The sequence below is a fragment of the Chroicocephalus ridibundus genome, chromosome 1 (assembly GCF_963924245.1).
Source record: "Chroicocephalus ridibundus chromosome 1, bChrRid1.1, whole genome shotgun sequence".
NCBI classification, from domain to species: Eukaryota; Metazoa; Chordata; class Aves; order Charadriiformes; family Laridae; genus Chroicocephalus; species Chroicocephalus ridibundus.
In genome coordinates this window covers 21,847,864-21,867,499 of record NC_086284.1, presented here as the reverse complement: position 1 = coordinate 21,867,499, position 19,636 = coordinate 21,847,864, and the positions used below count along the sequence as shown (strand labels likewise).

Sequence of the window (19,636 nt, the reverse complement as noted above, 5' to 3'; positions counted from 1 at the left end):
AAGGCCATTATTGCAATAATAGACATAATGTCATTGAAACAAAACTAAAAAGTCTCAATGAAATGCCTTTTTTTTTTCTTTAAAACATTGAGGACTCACGTGTTCTCTTTTGCAATGCAAGTTTAAGTTAAACATTTGAAGGTATGAAGGCTTGTACACTTGTATACTTACATACATTGACACTTTTCTTGTGGGAAATACATATGTACAAAACATTAGTGTCATTTGTATATCTGGTTATCTGCTTGCGTGAAGCTGATGGAGGACTTGTTTCTTAGTAGAGATCCTCTTGAGTAGCAACAGTCAAGGACAACAATCGAAGACAAAAAACTCTCTCTGTAAACATACCCTGAGAAAACGAGAACTACAGAGCTCCCAAAATCTATCAGGAATACTTCCAGCCGTGCAATATCACAAACTTTGTATCCTATCGGACCACAAGACTTCCTCTCATTTTCACTTCTTAGGGGAATTAGTCCAGTGATAGTTCCACGGCACCACATTCCAGTTTCCTTACTCTTAATGAAAGTTCTACCACCTATACAGAAGCAAATTAAAAAGACACCAAAGAGTAAATTCAGTATTTGCAGGTATTTCACACTGGAAGCATTATCAGAGTTCTGCATAATGTTCCATTGTTGCCTATCTTCCACACAGGTAGTAAAGAGTGCTACTGATAAAATAAAGACATTTAAAACTTTGTCTTGATAGCCACCAGAAGTTTTCTCCCTCATTTACACAACGCCTGTAAAGCTAGGAGGTGTTAGGCTTCTGCTGAGAAGTAATTTCTGTCTACCTTTCTATACCTCTTAGTAAAGTGGCAAAAACCCAACGAAGTTGAGGGCTATTACATACTTTTTGTAAGCTTTCTAAACACGTACCAGAAGCGAGTAACAGTGTCAATGTGTGGGCTAGAAAATAATTTTAAATGATTTGGCAATGCATTATTGTCATTGTCTTTCGGTTTTAATTCCAGAATAGTTTCTATCCCGTTAGTGAACTTTAAAAAAAAACATACATCCACTCAAAGGGAACGTTGCTTGCATGCAAGAAAGCTAATTTACTGAAGTAATAGAAGAACTAGGCTACTCATTAAAATAGGTACACTGAAAAAAGAACTATCAGTTAACAATTACCACCTAATGCTGGAAAACAGTCAATTTACAGTCAGGTGTTTCAACTGCTGGTTACTCTAAGCGCTCAATTTGCTGAGGCTAAGAACCGCGGAGTCTTTTTTACTTCTACTGTTTTCATTTATATGATTTAATAATAGTTTAGTTTATCGAACAATGTGTACAATGTTCCCAAAAAGCATTAATTGTAGATCCCAGGACAGACAAGCACTGCTTGACTATGTGAAGGCAGAGGTGGGGAGGGGGGAGGAAAAAAAAAATACTAAGGAAACATACTACAAGACAGTATTTTAAGCTAATGTAGACCGTTAGAAATTAATAATTTACCTAGCTGCAAAACATCTGAAGGCAAGAGATATGAACTCTTATTACAACAAAAGTTTTTCAATTTCTTCTCCAAAACCCCTGCTTCTTTCTTCTGTGAGTATCTCCGAATATAGAAGTGGCATGGATTTATAACATGGCTAACAATCACTAGTTCTGTCCAACCTGAGTAAGACAGAAAACAGATTATCAGCCACTCTCCAAGTGACTCCAACCGGTGTTATTAGACAGGTGATTAGGTTTATGAGGAGGGCCACGAAGATGATCAGAGGAATGACCTTTGCTATGAGGACAGCCTGAGAGAGTTGGGGTTGTTCAGCCTGGACAAGAGGAGGCTCCGAAGAGACCTTATAGCAGCCTTCCAGTACCTACAGGAGGCCTATAGGAGAGATGGGGAGGGACTCTTTATCAGGGAGTGTAGCAATAGGAGAGCAGACCCGGGAGTGTTTTTGCAGAGCAAAACTGCTGGTACTAAGAATGACATCTGCACTGTAAGCACCTCCCAGACTAGTTTTAACTGGAAGGAAATCAATTCGTGTGCCCCAAGTCTGCTCTTACATGTGAGCAAATACATGCTAACTAGAGACAGTCAGGAGATCTTCTTCCTAGTACATTCCTGACCTCAACTACAATGCTAACGTACGTGTCCAACCTCTCCAAGAAATTCCAATGCCTGCTCTCGCTGCTTACAAGATGGGTCTCTGTTAGTAAACTAAACCATTTACCAGATAGGAAAACCACTAACCAGCTTTGTGTTGAAAAGGTGTTTCCTTCTTGAAGAGTTTCTTCCTCTGTTCACCAGCATGATATTCTGCAGGAAACTCTGTTTGTTTATTGTTTTAGGAAAATAGTTTAATGAATTAGGTTAGTTAAGCATTTATATATATATGCAGTAAAGCAGCAAACACAGTAAAGAGAAATTACATGTGTCTGTAAGGGTACTGCAGAGGCAAAATCTCTCCTATTTGATGCAACCGAAACAGATGCATGCGCAGTCCACGTGGCCAGCCCACATGCTACCTCCAAGATTACAAAACTATCATTAAAATTTGTAGATTCAAGACACGCAAAACCCATAACACTGTGGTTTGAAGGAATTTTGTTCTGACAGGAGTTTTGTGAAATCCTCTGGGATTCTGGAATATACTATTTCAGACAGTCATGCCCAAGCTCTGAAATTTATTTTCCCTTGATCACAGCTATATGCTAGCACAATTACTCTCACATACCACCCGTACCCGCTCCCTCATCCTCCCCAAGCATTACTCATCACAGGAATTTTCTAGGTACTTTGTGCACATAAACCACTCTGAAGTTAAGCATCTTAGTTGTACTGTGGGAAGCATCTAACTATTATATATCCTATTATCTAATTGGATTTTTTATGTTCCAACCTGTTCCTAACGCCTTCAGCCCTATCACTCAGCACCTCCTGGACACCAGCTTGGTAGGCTCCGCTGGACTCACTCCAGTATGACAGTGACTTTCAGTACTGCAGGGTCCAAAACTGGACACAATACTCCACATTCAGTCTCACAAGAGCCTGAGAGGGGAAGGATCACTTCCTGGACCTGTTAGTTACACTCTTACTAATACAGTTCAGGGAAAAGCTGACAACAAGCTGAAGAACCTAATTGTTATTGCCAGTTAATGTAGAACAATACCCCAGAAGATGATTCAGGAAGACAAAGGAACTGCCAGAAAAACATACTGCAGGAGCCACTGCCAGAAACTCTGAGGAGAACTGTAATAATTAAGGGTCAAATAGAATCATCCAGGTAAACACAGAAACTCATGACCCCTCTTCGAGAGAACTTGGGAGAAAGTTTTCACTAAGTTAAGCTGAAGGAGGACAAAAAAGAAACAATGCTAACTGGAAGGAAGATAATGTGAAATACAGACATCATTAAAGAACTTATATGAGCCAAGTATAACTACAACTGGACAACATAATACAAAACACATAAATAACACCATGCTTAACAATGGAACACTTAAAGGTATTAAGAAACTTACTTTCCAGGTCATCTTCAAATATTTCTTCTATTATGACATCAGGACTGGATGGAGACTTGGGCAGAGCAGGAATACTCTGATGACGTATCACAGGAACTGTTTCTTGTACTTGAGTATTTTTCACTTCTTTGTGAACACCAAGTTTATTTGCAAGAGCCTTTATTTCCCTTTCTCTGCTAAGTGCTGGAAACATATTCTCTACAGATGACTGAGTATCACAGCTTGGCATTTCTTCTTCAGCATCAAGGATAAGAGTATGTTGTCCATTATCTTCACTACATTTGGGAAAACATTTATTTGGAGACAAATTACTGTAATCCAGTCTGTTTTCAGAAAAGCACACAAGTCAAAGCAGAGGTTTTATTAAGAATGTATCACTATGTTAAGCAAGCACCTTGTGAGAGCTGGTTGAAAAAAACTGTATTATGTTCTAGAATACCAAGACAACAAACACAATAACAAGATTTCTGAAACCTAAAAAGGATTGGCACAGAAATGGTACATATTCTCGCACACAGCTCAGTACAAACAAGAGCCACCTCTGCCTAAATGATCAGAGGCCACAGATATAAATACAAATCATCTGAAAAAACACATTAATGATGTGATAGTTAAAAACGAAAGACATCAGATGCTTTTGTACTAACAGCTACTCTTCACTGTAATCTGCAGGATTTTCAAATATTACAGTATGCAATATGCTTTTTTTTTTTTAACATAACCAGTGCTAACTACAATGACCCTAACAGCAACTCCATTCCATTTTCTCAAGTTTTTTCAAATACTGCAGGGAAAAATAAAGGGGACTAATAAAATAAAAGCAATTGTAATTTTAAAAATAAAAGTTGTGTTTTTCCAGGTTTAAGTTCATCTTAAGTAATTTCTTTTGGCATTTGACGTAATCGGCATTTAGACTGTGAAGTGGAAATACTATAATTTTAGTATTTGCTGTTGACTTTGGAGATTTATTTACACTTACATGAAGTAACTTTTATATGGTGAAATAATAAACAACTCTATTGTATCACTAAACATCAGCCAAAGCTGAAAAAAAACCCACACAGCATAAGAAAATCTTAGTAACTTAACTGATACAGTGAAATATAGTTGGGTGAAACCCCAGTAAAACTGAAATGTCAGAACGGAAACGCTAAGTGGATGAACTGGAATGCTGACTGAAATACCAGCATCTGAAGTTTTCCTTCGTGTCATTATACTCTTAGAAACCAACACACATATGCAGTTGTTTTTTTTTTTTTTAAATTTAATCTCCAATAAATATTTAACCATTAGAAGAACAGGTAAGTTACTGTATTCATCCTCTTTATTAAAAAAACATACTTACTGCCCTGTTGTTCCCCATTCAATCTTGCCCAGTTTTTTAAACAAAGATGTAATCTCATCAGTGTTTAGGAAGAATCTCGAGAGAAGAGAAGCAGCATTACAAGAAGCACCACGAATACCTAAAATCACTCTGATGGTTTGAGATGTACAGTATTTTTCAGCACAATATTCATGTAGGAGCAAAATTAAGAGATTAATTGCCTACTCCAGGTTCATTCTTCCATGCTTATTAACACAGGTTTGGTTGCTCATTTATCTTCACATTCATACTTAAAAACTTTCTTGCCTTTTGCTTTCTTTCTCTCTCACGCACTGAGTCCTCCAGCATTCACTGAGTCTTCACACCTAAACTCAGTTTAGTTCAATAAATTATTCTGCACAGAGATAAAGAATTCTCCAACAGTCATGAAGAAAAAACCAGAACTGAAGTCCAAAATGCATGTTCTTTTTGTTCTGTTTGTTGTTACGCTAATAAACAGCTGTTTCCTTTACCAATGAAATCTAGCAAAATCTTTTAAGTACTTCTACAGTTAGGCTAACACAACTGTCAATATAACATCATTCAATCACATCCTTAGCTTTGTTGTCCAGTTATAATGAACAATTTGTGAAAACTGAGATGTAAGCAGTATTGAACAGCACATCTTTTCTTCTCCCCTGGCCACTTTCAGGAATCTACTCATTGTTCTACAGTATTTTAGGTTTACAGAATGCGCCTCAACTCTTATGCACTTCCTAGTTGTGATTTTTTCACCTTTGGTGCTATTTTGGAGTGGGACCAGCATGTGAGACCTTTATACTTACCCTCCATCTCCTTTCTCCCCATTTTGTTCAAGTTCTTAAAAGGTCTTCCAATGCAAAACAAATTTGATTTGGTCATGTTTTATCTTTCTTCTAGGTTGGGAGATTTTGCCATTGTGCATTTAATAGGCTTCTCTGAAATTCTCATTCACCACTGACATTATCTACAAAACAGGCCCTACCTACCAGGTCACTAAGTTTACTAGAAGATTCCTTTATCCATATTCTAATGGCTCAACACACGACAGGAGGAGCCATAACTTTTGTCAAGCTTTGAAACACAGTACCCAGGGAAGCGGTTGACTAGACATCGTGCTTAGGGACATGGCTTAGTGGTGGACTTGGTAGTGTTAGGTTAATGATCGGACCTGATGATCTTAAGGGTCTTTTCCAACTTAAATGATTCTATGATAATGTTTCACACTTTGCACGCAGGTAATCAACTCTGAGCTTCATTCCTCTGCGCCAGTCACAATCTGATGGCACACAACCACTCTATCACCCGGTGTGCTTCCATGTCCTGAAATATAATGGGATCCCAGGAAGTTCCAACGTAACACCATCTTTGTTCTGTCCCTCCTTCATCGTTCCTTAATGTGGCCTTTATACACTAGGATTACAGTACTCTGACCAGCCTTATGACCAAGCTGCATAGGGTCAGCTGTACCATATGACAAATTCTGTTGCTCATTTCTGGTATAGAAACCATATTTGTCATTTCCAATGAGCGCAACATGGTAACTGGGTTTTTCCACAAATTTCTTCTTAGACATCAGTGCCCCAAAACACGTTTAAGTCTCTCCTGAAGGTGAGAAATGAATTAATTTAAAAAAAAATAATTAAGCTATTATTGCCCCAATTTATTTCTACTTACAAGGGCAGGAGGGGAAGCTTAAAAGTGGCAGAAGTCTGTCAAAAATTTTTAAATGCATATATATTTCTTTACACCACAGCAAATTGTACGTGCTTTCTCCCTGATGCCTCAGATGAAGGCTATTGTGTCTCACTGTTAGTGATGAGTTTATATACATCTGAACTAGTAGTTTATCAGTAAAACACAAGGAAAGCAGCTCGATTTCTGCTCTTTAACTGTTACACGAACAGTTTTTGTAATTAAGATAACCAGTTCATCCATTTACCTCCCAATATACCTCCCGCTGCAGTTGTTTACCTTGGAGATATTTTTTCCTTCAAACTATTCACTCTTGACAGCTCAGCCTCAACTGGCAACTTCAAATTATACAACACCTGAAATTAAAAAGTACAGTCTCAGCTTCTATTAACACAAAAAGGAGATTATACAGACATCTATTATCTAAAACATGACAGAGTATGACATCTTTGATTTTAGAGAAAGAAACAACAATTTACTCATCAGCAGACAAAAGCCAATTCTCAATTGTCGTCTTACATTGTTAAGACCTAATGATTAGAGATTTTGTAATGTTAGCATGTACGTAGAAGGAGGACTCAAATTCTCCTTTTATATGAACTGAGAAAGTAACTTCTAAGTAAGAAGGCCGATGTGAGGACAGTGGTGGGTACCAGCTCCCAAAGGTCACACTGGACAAGATAGACGCAAATGCCAAAAAAAAAAAAAAAAAAAGGAGGGATCAGACTTCTTTCCTGGGTCAGATGAGAAAGACTATGTTTCTTCACATGGAAAGTGACAAATGGATGCAAGGAACATGACAGTCTAAAAATCACACTACTTAAAAAAAAAATAAAATTATGAGACCAGTTATTCATCATTTTTCTCAATAAAAGACTACCAAAGCTCTAAATGAAACAACTGGGTAGCAGATTTAGAAAGAACAGACATAGTTGTTTTATATACGCCTCATTTTAAATATTAAAAGATGGAGCTCACTGCCACTGCATATGAATACATACACACACACATACATACTGCCACAAGCATTATGAAGACATTCAAGAAAGTGTTACACAAGGTTGTGATACAATGAGGAAATGTTTAATACATGTATGTAATGACCCTGAAGTATCCTACAGATTATAAAATCTTTAACCTTCAACTTCCCATACTCACTAAATACCCAGGTTCTTGGATTTTTCCTCCACGCATCTTTTCCTCTCTGTTATCAGAGACAGGAGACATTACTGGATGGACCTTTGGCCTGATACAGCACAGCAGGTAGTATGTGTTTCTATGAACAGCTGACACGAGGAGGAGGAAGAAAGGAAGTAAAGGCCTGGGACCAAGAGGCTCAAGAGAGCGTGGCTATCAATTCTGGAGTAGCTCAGTGAGAAGGCCGGAGAGGTGCGGAATAGGAAAGGCTTGAGAGAACTCTTAAGTGCTGAAAACAGTGCCCCTTTCACTGATCGAGTACCGTGTCACAGTTTCCCTGCCCTCCCTCTCCATTTTCCATTTCAGATAGCAAGCTCTTTTTTGTTTCACATCAGTCACCAGACACTAATTTGTGGCCAAGACCAAATATAAACCGGGGGTGTGCATGTAGAGGTGGGGTAAGAATACATTACTGCAAAAATCTCAATATTCAAGTCAGCAAACTGAAAGACGGATCACAGAAACTTCCAATCCAAATTTGAATGTATTCATTAAAAATAGATTATTTCACAGTGCAAGAATATTAACTACCTGAGCGAGATCACAATAGGCTCTTACAGAAGGTGTAATTTTTAATTCCTTTGCAATCCTAATGACACCAGCCAAGCACTTTTTCTTCTCTTCAATGACTTCCTTAGCTTTTGCAATGCCAGCACTGTAGTGGTTGATGCTCTTCACTAATTCTGCACACAACTTCCTTTTTCTGTATTAAAAACATTACTTTTCAGAATTTAATAAGCACTCAGCCATACAGATTCAACCTTCAACTATAACACACAACTGTCAGTCATACAACAATATGAAGTGAATACATCTCACACAGAAATATCATCTTCATTAAACGGTGAAAAGTGGAAAGCATGGAAAACACACTTACTAAGAGGAACCACAAAAGCTAAGAGTTCACACTGAAAACCCACTTCATTTGGAGAAATGTTTTTTTATTAAATGTTTAAAGTACTCTTCCATTTTTGCCTCCAGATATTTCCATACACATCCAACTAAAAACTGGATAGATGGATTTTACAATTCAGTCTATTAAGATACCCAAATCCCTACTTGGATGCTCTTCTGGAATCCTAAACTTTGACAGCCCTCCCCCTCTTAAATCTAAAGATACAAATATTTTTGAAAATGAAGAAATAAACTGTTCTTGGGCTTCTATCAGCTTGAAAACTTGCAGAAAGTTAATTTTTAAAAAAGTTATTCCTGCTGTTAAACTGATCATCCACTAACGGCAGTATTAAGAAAACCTCAAAAATGAGCTATTTCAGAAAACTAACATCATTAAGACTAAGTTTTTTCTTTTGTTAAAGAGCAGCGGCTGCGTAAGTTAGCGTATTCCAACCATGCAAACCAGCTCAAGATGCCACTATGAAAGGACAAAAATAATTAAAAAAAATTAAAGGCAGGTATTACAAAACACTGCTACGAGGAAGACTGAAATTTTATTTAGAATTCTTTTATCTGAATTAGAAACAACTTCTTGATAAAAATAACTCACCACCACCATGCTACAAACCAGATTACTACCTTGAGAGGAGAGAAGTAATAAGTTCATCAAACGTTCTATCTGCATTTTCTGCAACTCTGTCTCCTTCATGCTTCAATTTCAATTCCAAGTATTTCAGCATCTATTTAGTTCAGTATAGAATAAAAATGCATTTACTATTTCATTTTAATTATTTCATTATTCTCACATTATTTTTTTTTTTAAACAGAACAGAAGCAATGAACAGTAAGACAGCGATCAATACTCCAAAAGAGTGACACTAAACCACTAAAGATTGACACTTAAGCCAATTATAGCTCATTAATCCCTTTGTTTTCTCTAACTTCTAGTCAGCTCGCACTGTCTGGACTCTCATGTCAACTGAAGTCTATATATCTACGAGGCAAGAAACACAGAGATCTGGGGCCCACTGCCTCACTTCCCTTACCTAACATTAATATAGCACCATATACAGATAACTAGCATGCTAAGATTTCTACTGTATTTTTAAATTCATTGTAAGCATAAAGGAAAAAAAGATTCTTCGCTCTGGCTAAGCATCAGTTTTGTTGCTATAGTTACTTTTAATGAAAAGACTATGGGGAAAAAAAAATATCTCATTAATGCAACCCTGCTTTGGCAATTCTCAGTCTTTGTTGAAAAGCTGTTGGAGGACCACAGTTGTATGCACGAATTATTACATTAGAGGTGTTGAAATATAGATTTTTAAAAGATGCTGTTAGTATATGAATTAGGTATTTAGCATAACTTTGTTTAACTGACAGATTGGCCACTACAAGAAAACAACTTCGAAAGGGAATGGAGAACAGGTTTTAAGGATACCTCATGCCACACTTATTGGAATGAATTTGCTTTAAGCTTTTGGATCATTAAACACTTCTGTGCATCTTAGAATACATGCATTACTTGATTTACATGTTTTGCATATTGTGCCTGTTAAAATTATTACTTCTATTGCCCATATAATTTCTTTTCCACCTTTAAATCCAGAAAGAGGCACAAACTAGAAAAGTTAGCATAATTACTAGAACAAAAACAAATGCTGAATTTTACCCAGATCCAAGGAAACACAAGCTTAGTATTTGAAAGATTGGCTTATATACGGTTCTGCTAAATAATATGAGTTGACCTGTTAACTTTAAATTACGCATAGGCTCACATACTCCTTTACAGACTACTCCTGTAGTTTGTGAACTCCAAACTATAGCCTGGAGTTTAACACTGTATATTTACAGAAACAGCACAACAGTTGAAGGAAAAGAGGATGTCAAAACAAAGCCAGTAAAAGCATGTTTAAATAGCATGTTAATTTGTGACTACTTATAACAAAAAGCTTCAATCAAGGACAGGACTTGGTATTTCGTGATATATTTAACTTATTTTCACCCACCTCATCTGCATCATGTAAGTGGCTGAGATTACAAATAGCTATGCATAAAGCTTCATCGATAGCTTCCATAGTTTTGCTGTCCTGGGGAAAGATTTGCCAGTGAATGTTAAGCTGCCTGTATGTCTAGAAGAAAAGACAGGCTATACACATTTGCTGTTTTGACAAAGAGGCACTTGATCTATGTAAGGCTCTGAGCAGATTTCTGAAACATGGATTCTAAGGTTTTTTTGTGTGTTAAGATACATGCGATTTATTTGCACACACACATACACACAAAAAACAAGATAGTACGTGAAGGAAAAGCAAATTAAAGTTATAATACAGAGGAAAGAAAACATGCAAGATTGAAGAATGGGAATACTGCAGCCTAGAAAAAAGTAAAATGTTTAGTAATATCACTTGGGGAAAACCAACAAAAATTAAAAAAAAAAATGTAATAAGCTCCCAGTGTTATTCTGAGGCAAGCAAAGACAATAAAATACTTGCATGTGAATTGGCACGAAAGCAAATGTACATACAGAAATGTCTTAAAATTTTGCCACTGGCACTACTGAAACTAGCGTTAAGAGTACTGATTAGAATGCTGGCATTTTGCTAAAAGCAAAATGAGATCATCAGCTGGGGATGCCCCAAAAAGTCAGGGATGAAAAGAAGTGCTGCCCACAATCTGGGAAAGACCTGTTAGTCACACACATCATTATGGAGTTTATTAAAGACATTTGTTGTCACCTTCATCTCTAGAACAACTTTCCAATTAATGTATCTCAACATCTCAGACCAACTGCATCCTTCCTAGGAGCAGAAAAAGGAAGATAACCCTCCTCCTATTATGACTTGGATTTTGAGCAGATGCAACGAGACATAATAGTTAAAAATGCCATGGAATTACATTGCTCTCTCTGTACTTCGTAGTTCTCATTATGATCAGTGACACAGTAATAAAAATCCTTCCAAAACTGAAGAGACATGGATGTACTCATTCAGTGGTGTAAGAAATGATACTGCCAAAGACCTGGTAATCACCCAAGCACAAAATAAAGTCGTCTGAAAAAAAACCTTAAGAAACAAAAAGTAAGTAGCAGTGAGACTATGACCTCAATAAGTATAGGTTTTCACACGAGCTCGTTCTCAATAACTTTCTCCAAAAAAAAAAAAAAAAATGTTCTGCCAACAGAACAGGTAACTACCATAAAAATATTACTTACTACCTCAAACTCAAGACTCTTCAAAGATAACCTCAGGCTATTTTCTTTAATAGTTTGTCAACAGTAATATACTGAAGTTTAGGGTAACACAATACAGCTTTATTTTAAGCAGACTATTCAAAAAGATGTTCAGAAAAAAAACCCAACATTTTCAAACTTTAATGGGCAGTACAACAAAACTACCTAAGAAGCCAAGACAGACATGAGCAAGTTATGATTCTTTCAAGGTAACTGTTTAGGGCACTCTCAATAGAAGAAAACAGGACTGGCACAGGATGTATCATTCATTTCCATTTCATTCTGTCATTTTAAAATATCCACAACATTAGTTCACTTGTCCTAAAATGTCACAAACCTCGTTCAGGAAGATCAGGTTAGAAACTTAATAGAATGTTTCAAGAGAGATCCAGGTGTCCAACAACCTTGCTGTTGTGAATGAATACTTTAGAGATGTATTGCATTAGCCTTCCAGCCATCTCAAATTTTAAAAGAAATAAAAAAGCCCCAAACCCAAATATTGTGAAGCCTCAGGTGCCTTTTAAGACAAGCTAGATTCAAAATACATAGTTTCACAGCCAGCTGAATACACTAGCCCTCCTCAGCTATGATCTGGTTGGGTTTGAGCTGCGTTCATTTTGTCAAGTTACTTTATTAACACTGTAGCTGCACATCAATTCTGTAATAACATGGAAGAATAGCGTGTAACTACTAAGGCTGCAGGTTTCTGTGTTTTAAGAACACAGCAGAGAGCAGGCAGGCTAGGAGGTTCCTTGAGTGCATGGAAGATAACTTCCTTGGTAGGCTCCCCTGCCAGTTGTGTCAGGGAGCTGCCTCACTAGCCCTACTGTTCACAAACAGAGAAGGACTAGTGGGAGGTGTGGTGGTCACAGGCCATCTTGGGTTTAGTGATCATGAAATGGTCAAGTTTTCAATTCGTAGTGATGTAAGGAGGGGGGTTAGCAAAACCTCTATGAAACATATGAAAACCCACTAATTAATGTCTATGTATAATATACACTACATGGAAGGGAAATTCCTTTCTAAAATGGGCGGACTTTGGCTTGTTCAGAACGCTGGTTGAGTCCCTTGGGAGACAGTCCTGAAGGGCAAAGGGGACCAGGAAGGCTGGACGCTCAAGAAGGAAATCTTAAAGGCCCAGGAGCAGGCTGCCCCCAAGTGTCACAAGTCTAAAGGGCAGGGAAAATGGCCAGTCTGGATGAACAAGGAACTTTTGATGGCACTTAGGAATAAAAGGAGGGTTTACCACCTTTGGAAGAAGGGACAGGCAACTCAGAAAGAATACAGATATCTCATTAGGTTATACAGAGAGAAAATCAGGAAGGCAAAAGCCCAGCTGGAGCTCAACTTGGCCACTAACATTAAGGACAACAAAAAAACCTTTTATAAATACATCATCAAAAAGAAAGCCAGGGAGAATCTCCATCCCTTACTGGATGCGAGGGGGAAAGCTGCAACCAAGGACGAGGAGAAGGCTGAGACACTTTGCCTCTGTCTTCAATAGTCAGACCAGCTATCCCCAGGGTGCTCAGCCTCCTGAGCTGGAAAATAAGGATGGAGAGCAGAACAACCCACCCATAATCCAGGAGGAAGTAGTCAATGATCTGCTTCTGCACCTAGACGCACATAAGTCTATGGGGCCAGATGGGATTCACCCAAGAGTACTCAGGGAGCTGGCGGGAGAGCTCACCAAGCCTCTCTCCATCATTTATCAACAGTCTTGGTCAACAGGGGAGGTACCAGATGACTGGAGGGTGGCTAATGTGACTCCCATCTACAAGAAGGGTCGGAAGGAGGATCCGGGGAACTACAGGCCTGTCAGCCTGACCTCGACACCAGGAAAGATCACAGAGAGGATCATCTTGAGTGAGCTCTCACGGCAAGTGCAGGGCAGCCAAGGGATCAGGGCCAGCCAGCATGGGTTTAGGAAGGGGAGGTCCTGCTTAACCAACCTCATCTCTGTGACCATGTGACCCGCCTTCTGGATGCGGGGAAGGTTGTGGATGTTGTCTATCTGGACTTTGGGAAGGCTTTTCACACCGTCCCCCACAGCATTCTCCTGGAGAAGCTGGTAAATCATGGCATAGACAAGCGTACTCTTTGCTGGGTTAAAAACTGGCTGAATGGCCGTGCCCAGAGAGTTGTGGTGAATGGGGTGAAATCCTCTTGGCGGCTGGTCACCAGTGGTGTCCCTCAGGGCTCAGTTTTGGGGCCGGTTTTGTTTAATATCTTTATCAATGATCTGGATGAGGGGATTGAGTGCACCCTCAGTAAGTTTGCAGACGACACCAAACTAGGTGGGAGTGTTGATCTGCTTGAGGGTAGGAAGGCTCTACAGAGGGACCTGGACAGGCTGGATCGATGGGCCAAGGCCAACTGTATGAGGTTTAATAAGGCCAAGTGCCGGGTCCTGCCTTTCGGTCACAACAACCCCAAGCAATACTACAGGCTTGGGGAAGAGTGGCTGGAAAGCTGCCCGGCAGAAAAGGACCTGGGGGTGCTGGTGGATGGCCAGCTTAACATGAGGCAGCAGTGTGCCCAGGTGGCCAAGAAGGCCAACAGCATTCTGGCTTGTATCAGGAATAGCGTGGCCAGCAGGAGTAGGGAAGCGATCGTGCCTCTGTACTCGGCACTGGTGAGGCCTCACCTCGAGTACTGTGTCCAGTTCTGGGCCCCCCTGTACAAGAGGGACATTGAAGTGCTGGAGCGTGTCCAGAGGAGAGCTACCAGGCTGGTGAGGGGTCTGGAGACCAGGTCATACGAGGAGAGGCTGAGGGAGCTGGGCATGTTTAGCTTGGAGAAGAGGAGGCTGAGGGGAGACCTCATTGCCCTCTACAACTACCTGAAAGGAGGTTGGAGAGAGGTGGGGGTTGGCCTCTTCTCCCAAGTCAATAATGACAGGACCAGAGGAAATGGTCTGAAGCCACAGCAGGGGAGGTTTAGATTAGACATTAGGAAGAATTACTTTACTGAAAGAGTGGTCAGGCACTGGAACAGCCTGCCCAGGGAGGTGGTTGAGTCACCATCCCTAGAGGTATTTAAGAAACGTGCAGATTTGGCACTTCAGGGCACACTCTAGTGACAGATTGTAGAGGGGTTTTTTTGTGTCTGTATGGTTGGACTCAGTGATCTGAAAGGTCCTTTCCAACCATGAAGATTCTATGATTTTAAGTGCAGTATTAAGTATGCATATACAAAAATGAGTGAGAATATAAGGAAATTCCACATAACACACCACGTCTGCTGATGGAGCTATAGCTGGTTTATCCTTCAGCCCACCATTTGAAGAAATTGGGTGCTGAACATTTTTCTCTTCAGTACTGTGACAGAAGGGCCTGCAAAAGAAAACTTTAAGGAAAAAACCTACACATTTTAAATTAACTATCAAACTTCACACAAATACTTTAGACACAATCCGAGTATTTAAAAATCTCTCATTAAACACATATCTATTTCTGAAACGGTAGAATTCATACTGTGATATAGTACAGATGCCTCATTTTTGAAAAAAAAAAAATTGCTTTCTACTAGCATCATCTTAAAATTCATCTTCAGTAACTCTTTTTCATCTGACAATTTTGGCAAGGCTGAACAAAACCTTAGTAGGTGGTATTGATTTTTGTCCTCAGTGAGAGTAAAATGCATTACTACTAACCTTCCAGATTAATTTCTCATTTGTTGCCGGAATTATTTTTTTTAGATATCCCATCAGATATTGATTAGGCTGTTAAAATCTTACAGATTACACTAAAACCATCTACTGACAACCTGTTATGAAGGCTCTAAAATGCTGTTGTATGATCACCCATACCTGCTCTTCATCAAGATACACGTGGATCTAAACAGCTGTAAAGACTCACAAAAACAGTCTGCATAAACCAGCTCAGTTACAGGAAGGAATCACTGTGTTCTTTCTGTGCTGTTTGTTGTTTCTGATGGAACTGTGAAAGGACTTGGAGAACACTGCTGCAAAGACTGACAGCCATACATGAAGTCTTGAATTTCTATTTTACTTTGGGCAAGGTTAGCGATGCACGCTACCCGCACTGATCTTGGAAGATAAGTTTCCTATACCTCCCTTACAGAACAGCTCCATATAGAACAGACCTCTCATGCAACACATCTGCAAGAATTATTTGGGCCTATTCTCATTTGTATCAACATGAATCTCAACAGCAATGGCAGCGGAGGGAAAGACACCTACTTTAAGACTTCCTTGAAGTTCACATAGGCTAGACAAATAAGCAATTTAATATGACAATAACACAAAATGCTGCTGTTATCTAATCTTTACAGCTGTGACTGGTTATATAAGCAGAAGGTGCAATGGGAGCAGGAGGGGGGTGGGGGTAAGGAGGTGCTTCAATGATACAGTCCTTCCCACCACAGCCTGACATTTCAGCAGTTCTCTACTTGCCCTCTGAACCCTTATCAGGGAGTCACCACAATGCTTAAAATTTTCAGTTCCAAACATTTTCAAGCCAAGCCAATCTGCTTCTTGTTGCCTTTCAATTAGATATTATTTGCACTCAAGTGTCAAGCAAGTTATGTTCTCAGTATGGTTGTCTAGTACTATAGAAGCAACACAGTAAAGTTTAAAGAACACATTAAAAAAAAATCAGCCCAAGAAAAATGTCTGGAAATGCTTGTTTGGTAAAGTTCTCCCCAAGTCTGGCATCTAAACACATAAAAACCAGTCAAATTAATGAAGACTTACCTTGCTAGCCTTTGCAAGTTGCCACCACACAGCCCATGTTTAAAATCAGTTTTGGTCTAAATTTAGAGGGGAAAAAGCAAAGCAAGGTCAGATACACGGTTAAATAAAAGACCCAGTAAGAAATGTTCTATAACTTCAGTACTGCCTCTTCCTCCCCCGCCATTTCAGTGAGACCAAGCTTCCAAGCAAGTGCTGTTGAATTGAGCAATGAGAGGTGTGAGAAACACAAAGCCAAAGCTCCACAGCCATCAGTGTACCTTTGCAGTAAAGTGCTCCTAGTAAAAGGGATGCTGATTTCCTGTGTGCTCTTAGCATTTTTCCCCACTATTATGCAAAACTTCTAACATATTGCATTAGTGAACCTGATTACAACTTATTTTTTCAATAAAGTTTAATGACAGGGCTTAATTCCAAAGATTTTACTTATTTATATTTTGCAATAAAGGCTAAATCTGAACATCATAACAGAAAAAACAGAATGGCCACACCCTATCTTTTGCATAAATTAAAAATAAAAGAAGCACTTAATGTTTGTCCAAAATATAGATTTCTGTGAAACGAGTAGCATTAGCATGTTATAACACAGAAAAGATTCACAAGCACAGCACTTTTTTTAAAATGCAGAAACAGAAATAGATTCGTAAGTTATGCACTACTGTGCAAAGTGAAGCTGCTTTTTTAAAAAAAAAAATCTTTTAAGTCCTTTTATTTGGAAGCTGGCAGGGAGATGTTTGTTTTTTTTTTTTTTTTTTAAAAATACATACACACCAGACTTTGGACATCAGATGTGCAGTACATAGCTACACTGCATAACAAGAAATGCTAGCAAATACTTGCTGGGGAGAAGGTGGTTACAAAGTGCAGGCCTTTACCTCAGAGGGGACCTGAGCTTGCTTTAATGGCTTTCAATGAAAATGCAGAAGATCCTGTAATATCACTATTTCAGACCACCACAGCAACTACTGAACAGAATGCTCTAGATCAACTTACTTCTGTAGAAGAGAAACCAAATAAACCCGTGTCTTCATCCTCCACATTATCATAAAAGGCTGTAAAAGCAAGCATAGGAAAAACTTGACTGTGAATGTTGTTAATTGCAGGGCATCTTAATCAATGAGACAAACAGGAATACATGATCACTAGAGTAGTCTTATACATAGTATTTATCAAGTTCATAAAATTCAATGTCCAAATTCCTATCATGACAGAATTCGAAAGCTAGGAACAGAAGTCCAGATAAATAGATACGGAAATTATCTGGGAATTACAAAAACGTACTTGCATTTAATGATTAGGGTATTATCTGCACTACATTGCTGGTACATTCAGGAGAGGATAAACATATGAAAAGGAAGGCAAAAAGGCAAAAGAAAATATTCATTTAAAATGCACACCTATACTACAGGAAAAAAAGTAGTTTCATAGAGCATCCATATATACTACAAACTCAACTCAATTTTACAACTCTTGGAAAAAGATACTTGAGCAGAAAATCCCAGAAAAATGAGTTTTCTTTTAAAACAAACTTTTCAGTAGCTTTGTCAAGAAAGACAGCAGGAGGGGAAGAGAAAGGTATTAGTTGTTCTTGCTAAGTACAGAAAGTGTAGTAAATAAACAATGCATTAATCAAACCTGGCAGCCCATCTATTGTCTTTAACAGATCATATAAAATATAAATCAACAGTGAATACTGTGCCAGCACAAGATTGCTGGAAATAAAAATCAAGATCCAAAAGCCTTACCTTCCACACTCATAGTTTTTGATAGATGACATACATCACGCTTTCTCTGATCTGGCTCTGTAAAATCCTCTTCCAGTATCTTAAGGCATTGCCTTCAGAAGTAGAAGTAAAGGTTTAAGATCATTAGGAATGTCAAACAAATGTGAATTCTGACTTTCAGCTCTCTTAGAATTCATCTTGTCCACTTTTTACTAAATGACATTATGTAGAAGGGGCAGTTAATGAAACACACCACACACACAAAAATTTTGTTACCCTCTTAAGCAGAGGAGGAGCAATTTACCTCTATGACACTGAATTCAGCAATCCATAAAGATGGTACTAGAGCTCTTAAGTAGACAGAACCAGAATTTACGGTAACTAGAACCAGCATCAATAAATTGTTACAGTATCAGTTTTTATTATTCATTGTATAGTTATTTAACTAAGAATTTACTGAATAGATCGACAATGATTTATTCACTTTAAAAATACACATCCAGATCAGTACAAGATATTGGTAGCCTAGTAACTATTTGACAACATCCCCAGATGCATTTAAAACTTCTTTTTCCCTGACCTACTCCAAGTGCTAGAACTTTCCACAAACAGCACACATACCTAAGACATAAAAATGGATACACTGCAGAATAGAAATGTTTTCTACATTTTCTCAATACTATTACCTGATTATTATACTATCAGAACTTAAAAATGTAAAAGCCACTAGAGTAATCTCAAAATTCACATACCTTATAGCTTTCATTTTTCTTCTGTTAAGGTTTTCGTTGCTGTTATCCACCAAGGGGAAGTCTTTTCTTTTACTCATGATGGTGCCTGATTTTAAAAAACAAAACAAACCAAAAAAAAAAAACCAAACACAAAACCCCCCAAAAGTGACAAATTCTCTACAACACTTCATCACTTGAACAACCACTACAGGTTACTTACATTACTTGGTAAAGAGTTAGATAAAAAACACAGACACAAAATTCATAGAAAACATACACCTGTTTTTTCCTTGAAAAGCAAATATTTTAATTGCAACAGAAAGCTGGCCTGTCTTTCACTACTCCACTAGATAGGCTTTATCACCCCTAACCTTACCACTACCAGACACAGGAGGCGACACCACTGCCGGTCTTCAAGCCTCCTTGAATCACACAAGCTCACTAAGATAACTTTTCTGCAGTATCTTGATACTCGAGGTTCGTGCCCTGTTTGCAATCCACCACGTATAGTGACCCTGACTCCTTTCCTTAAGGCCTACCATCTGGCCGTTTATTTTCCCTTCTGTATTTGCTTATACGCATCACCTTCACCTCCCTTTTCCTCTCTGCCCCGTCCCCTTACCCCCCGATACTC

The 19,636-nt window shown here is 38.6% G+C and overlaps 1 protein-coding gene across 1 annotated transcript in view; it reads right to left on the bottom strand.

Moving 5' to 3' along the window:
• Window positions 1-19,100, bottom strand: part of RNF17 (ring finger protein 17) — a 54,158-nt gene extending 35,058 nt beyond the window's left edge. Inside the window, exons 1-14 of the mRNA XM_063330685.1 lie at window positions 19,024-19,100; window positions 18,293-18,384; window positions 17,541-17,599; window positions 16,551-16,606; window positions 15,069-15,168; window positions 10,611-10,691; window positions 9,241-9,341; window positions 8,239-8,410; window positions 6,790-6,866; window positions 4,819-4,893; window positions 3,474-3,748; window positions 2,203-2,280; window positions 1,461-1,622; window positions 349-538 (exon numbers count right to left, since the gene is read on the bottom strand). Coding sequence (XP_063186755.1) covers window positions 349-538; window positions 1,461-1,622; window positions 2,203-2,280; window positions 3,474-3,748; window positions 4,819-4,893; window positions 6,790-6,866; window positions 8,239-8,410; window positions 9,241-9,341; window positions 10,611-10,691; window positions 15,069-15,168; window positions 16,551-16,606; window positions 17,541-17,599; window positions 18,293-18,384; window positions 19,024-19,100 — 1,595 coding nt within the window. The remainder of the gene's footprint in view (window positions 1-348; window positions 539-1,460; window positions 1,623-2,202; window positions 2,281-3,473; window positions 3,749-4,818; window positions 4,894-6,789; window positions 6,867-8,238; window positions 8,411-9,240; window positions 9,342-10,610; window positions 10,692-15,068; window positions 15,169-16,550; window positions 16,607-17,540; window positions 17,600-18,292; window positions 18,385-19,023) is intronic.
• Between the last annotated feature and the right edge of the window lie 536 nt (window positions 19,101-19,636).